The 4,807-nt window shown below is 25.8% G+C and overlaps 1 protein-coding gene and 1 long non-coding RNA gene across 2 annotated transcripts in view; both read right to left on the bottom strand.

Moving 5' to 3' along the window:
• Positions 1-352, bottom strand: part of LOC107885262 (protein ALP1-like) — a 9,439-nt gene extending 9,087 nt beyond the window's left edge. Inside the window, exon 1 of the mRNA XM_029485314.1 lies at positions 182-352. Within this exon, the coding sequence (XP_029341174.1) occupies positions 182-352 (171 nt within the window). The remainder of the gene's footprint in view (positions 1-181) is intronic.
• A 695-nt stretch (positions 353-1,047) lies between these two features.
• LOC115033337 lies at positions 1,048-3,521 on the bottom strand. Its single transcript, XR_003838653.1, has 2 exons — positions 2,734-3,521; positions 1,048-1,154 (listed from the first exon to the last, which is right to left on the bottom strand). It is a non-coding gene; the product is annotated as an uncharacterized LOC115033337 (long non-coding RNA).
• Between the last annotated feature and the right edge of the window lie 1,286 nt (positions 3,522-4,807).

Here is a 4,807-nt window from a genome sequence, read left to right as displayed (position 1 = left end):
TAATACGTTCAAATTTAGGTATCTGACTAATTGGTGTTGGAAAATCAACACATTTAAAATTTAAGCCGCTTTTTACTTCTAACATCTTAAAATATTTTTCACTTATGTTAGTTTTGTTAGAGCGATTATCAAACTTAGATAATAATGCATATTTAAAACATTTATTATCACTATTTTTTACATTGATAATCGCTCTTTTATCTTTAACATGTTTGGGTAAATCAATATATGTTCCTCCTTTGAGAGGATTCACTATATTGATTCTTAACTGCATTGTTTCTATTACCTTAAGCGACCATCCAGAGCCTTTCTGTTTGAAATCTGCCTCTTCCCGTAACAATTTATCGAACATGTCGTTTAGTGTTTTTTTAAAATTAGATGAATAACACACAAGAACATTAGACGTTTTGAATGCAATATCCTGTACTTCTTGCGTGATAATTCTTTCATAAACACTATCCACGACTAAATTAAATTTTATAGACGTATTTTTACATGATTCTTTTAACTTGTAAATTAAATTTTCTGAAATATAGTTAAAAAAAAGCGTATAATCTATAAAATTTAATCTATTCCTAATGATAAAAGTTTTCGAACATTTTTTGAAACGTTCAATTTCGAATAACTCTTTATCAGTAGAAATTGTTCGCTGACATTTTCTCGCCGTTTGTCTTTTCATGATGGAACTGTAAATAGAATAAATAAAAACAAAATATATAATAATGTAAATAGATCATTTTATTTCAAAAATTAATACATTCAGAATATAAGACATAAAAAATAAAAAAGTGGTTTTGAGATAAAAAATGAATTATGAAAATAGGGAAAATTATGAATAACCATTAACCATTGTTCATATAATTATACTGCGTATATAATATAGATAATCCTTTTTGGATATTTTTTCCCGTTTTTTATCAATATATAACGAATGTAAATGGTCCTTTATAATTTTTTTTTTTCATTCATTAATTTGTTTTGTTTTAAAACTGCTTTTTTTATTCTTATATCAATTTTTTTAATTTTTTAATTTTTAAATTTAAAAAAAAGTTCCATTGCTTTTTCATTCATTTCTCGGTCATTTTTCTCAGCCTTTTGAATTACCTCGTTAATTTTATCCATAATGAATGATTTTGATTCCATTTTTTTTTATTCTGTAAATTTTATAGTTGGTAATTGTACACTAACTAAATAATAGTAAATAATACTAATAATAATAATAATAGACTAGTTTATGTATTCGAATATAAGCATAAATACTGTCAGCAAATTAAAATAAATTATGATTATACATTATCTATAGACATTAGTTTATGATTATTATGTTAAGCTTGCATCAATTGATTTTATCATTTTTTAGAATACATTTTTTAGAATGGTCGGTATATTTAGTAAAATAGTTTTATTAAATAATTGAATAATAATTTAAACAAAAAACTTATATTATTTATCAAATTATTTTTTAAACATAAGCATAATACTATAATAGGTACTAAATATTATTAAATATAATCCAATTTTAACAGATTTCATTCAACTCCTGTAACTTTAAATTAAGATTTTGAATTTGTATATTGAAATTATTGATACTTTCCCAATAGTCAGAACATCTAGAGCGATGAAATATATCTTAAAAATATATATTTTCTCTCTCTTCTTTAAAAAAAAGCATTTTTTCTTTTAATATAAAATTATTTATATAATACTGATTTATATAAGTTACATCTAGAGAAGGAGAAGTACACACACATTCTAGCTAAAAACAATTGATATTTTATATTTTTATTTTTATTTTTATTTTTTTTATTCTGTTTAAGTTTCCATCTTCTCATGATGTGGTCTTTTTCATCCGTTTCCGTATAACTTTGAATCATTTGTTTATAATATTCTATTTCATTTAAAAATATTATTGTAAGAATTCATTATCTGTAAATGTTTTTATGTAAATATAGAAAAAATGTTGAAAAAAAAAAATCTTATAATAAAAAATGATTTATATCAACCATCATTGTGTATAATTGTATGTTAGCTAATACGGTTATATTTTATAAATTATAATAATCAAGTTTTTATATTATTATGTTATTTTATAATTATAATCATTTACATACCATGCTGTATACATATATACAGAATTCAATCTTATTTTTCAACTTATTAGAACTTTCTAACATTTTGTAGCCATTTAATATACATTATGATAATTAACATGACTATATATCAACCAGCATTGTGTGTAGTTCAATGTTGGCTAATATGACTATATCTTATATATTACAATAATCAAGTTTTTATATCATGTTATTCTATAATTATAACCATATACAAACTATATAAACTTGTTTTTCAAATTAATTAACTTTCAAACATTTTGTAAACATTTAATATACATTATGATAATTAAAATTAAAATGACTATATATCAGCCAGCATTGTGTATAATTCAATGTTAGCCAATATGACTATATCTTATATATTATAATAATCAAGTTTTTATATTATAATCATATACAAACTATATAAACTTATTTTTCAACTTAATGACTTTCTATCATTTTGTAACCATTTAATAAACATTATGATAAAATATAAATAACGTTTATGCTATGTTATGTTTTTATTATCGTGTATTATTTTTTTAATTTTTAAAAACTAGTAAAGATGTAGTTTTAGATTCAATAAGATGGTTCTTTTTAAAAAAATATATAAATAATGGAATAGATAAGTACTCACATAGATAGCTGTACGGTTAAAGTATTTTCCAATTTTCAGTGACGAATGTCATCTCTGTTGATGATGCTGGTGCTTGACTGGTCAACTTTGAAGGATTGAAATATTTTTTTTGATTATGCTGATGATGTTTACGGTGAATGTCTGTCGCCTGTTGCTGCTGGTGGAGAACACAAGCTGAACTGATATCGTTTGACTGACAAACGCTGTGTTATATAGTCGAGAATCATCTCCTACTTTCCTAGTTGACGTTTAAAACTTACATTCTATTCAAAGAAACCGTGTAACGTTCTAATGTAATAATAATTTAAAAACAACTAAGTTATTTTGCAGTAATAGTAATTATAATATATAATGTATGTATTGGTGTTGGCCGTTACCTGAAATAGCCATTTAAAAATAGCAAGTTCAAATTTTGGACGACGTTGTCCGAATAAAAACTAGTATTGATAGAAGGTTATATTAAAGCCGTGCGTGGAATAAAAACTGGTTTTATAAAGATGTTAAATTTTGAACGTTGTCCAAATAAAAACTAGTATTAATAGAAGGTCGTATTAAAACCGTGCGCGGAATAAAAACTGGTATTATAAAGTGGTTAAATTTTGAACGTTGTCCAAATAAAAAAATAGTATTAATAGAAGGTCGTATTATAGCCGTGCGCGGAATAAAAACTGGTATTATAAAGTGGTTAAATTTTGTACGTTGTCTGAATAAAAACTAGTATTAATAGAAGGTCGTATTAAAGCCGTTGCTAGAATAAAACTAGTATTAATAAGATATCGAATTAAGGACGTTGGTTGGTTTAATAAACATTGCTATGGATATTCTACATTTCTATGTTACTATAGTAGTGGAAACATTACAGTATATAAGGCTAGCGTATCGACAGCAATATCACAGTCAACATCCAGCAACTTCTTCATTAATTCAACAATTTCAAGATGTCGTACAGAACTTCCACTGTTGATTCTGGATCAGAGGTTAGTAAATGAATTATTTAATAACTTAAGTGAATTGGAGACCAGTCGTAAAACTATTCAACACTAAAATAACTACTAAAATTTCCACACCCGAATCTATCGGACGGTATTTATATGACAATAGTGTAATAGTCAGAGTATTCCGGCATTACACTGATCATACATTCGTCTCAGTTAATAGGGTAATAGTTAGAGTATTCTGGCATTACACTGACTGACATACCGTTCGATAGATTCAATTCCCAGTCGTGTACACTTTCATACCGAAACCTAAACACCTATTGTTATATTTCTGTTTGTAAAATAATAAAGTGTACACTCGTTAGTATGACAAACAAAACCGTGTAGAGTTCTTTCAAAATAAATTACCTAAAAATCCTCTAATCCGCTACACTATAGTTATAATTCTGCGGTAAACCACTCATACATTTAGGAAAAAAAACAATCTATCAATATATTAAATTTAATACTATAAGTTTATTTTTATAGAACGACTTTGAAGGATTCGTAGACATGAAAATGAAGCCTTCGACTTCGAAACAAACTAAGACGGCTTACAAAAGAGGAGCTGAAAAAGCGATTGATAAGAAAAATAACAAAAAAAATAAGCAGGCAAAAACAGTAAGATAAATAATAAGTTATCATCATAATACTTTTATCTAATATTCTAAGGTGATCAATTATAGCATGAATTTATTTTTTTATTTTTTTTTAAGAGTTCATCTTACAGAGAAATCTTGGAGGAGAAATTACGGGCGGAAGATTACGATGAAGAAATCTTTAATACAATTACTTTCCGGCAGGGAGATGGTTTGGCTACCATTAAAAGTTTGTTTAATCCGGAAGAGATTGGGACCGACTACTGGACAATAACACACTACAAGTGTAAAAACATTAAAAATGTTCCTCAAAAGGAGAGGTAAATACTATACTTTGGTTTACTTTTTACTTATAATGAAAAAAAAAAAAATAATAATCTACTTCTATTCACTGTTCAGCTGATTGAATAATTAATTTATGTTGCAGGTGGCGTCACTCTGAGGCAACTGTCACAGATAACGACTTCTGATAAGTCAAAAGACCAGGCATTGAATAAC

Source organism: Acyrthosiphon pisum, chromosome X (assembly GCF_005508785.2).
Source record: "Acyrthosiphon pisum isolate AL4f chromosome X, pea_aphid_22Mar2018_4r6ur, whole genome shotgun sequence".
NCBI classification, from domain to species: domain Eukaryota; kingdom Metazoa; phylum Arthropoda; class Insecta; order Hemiptera; family Aphididae; genus Acyrthosiphon; species Acyrthosiphon pisum.
Note: the sequence above shows the minus strand (reverse complement) of the source record. Positions and strands in the feature narration are given on the sequence as shown.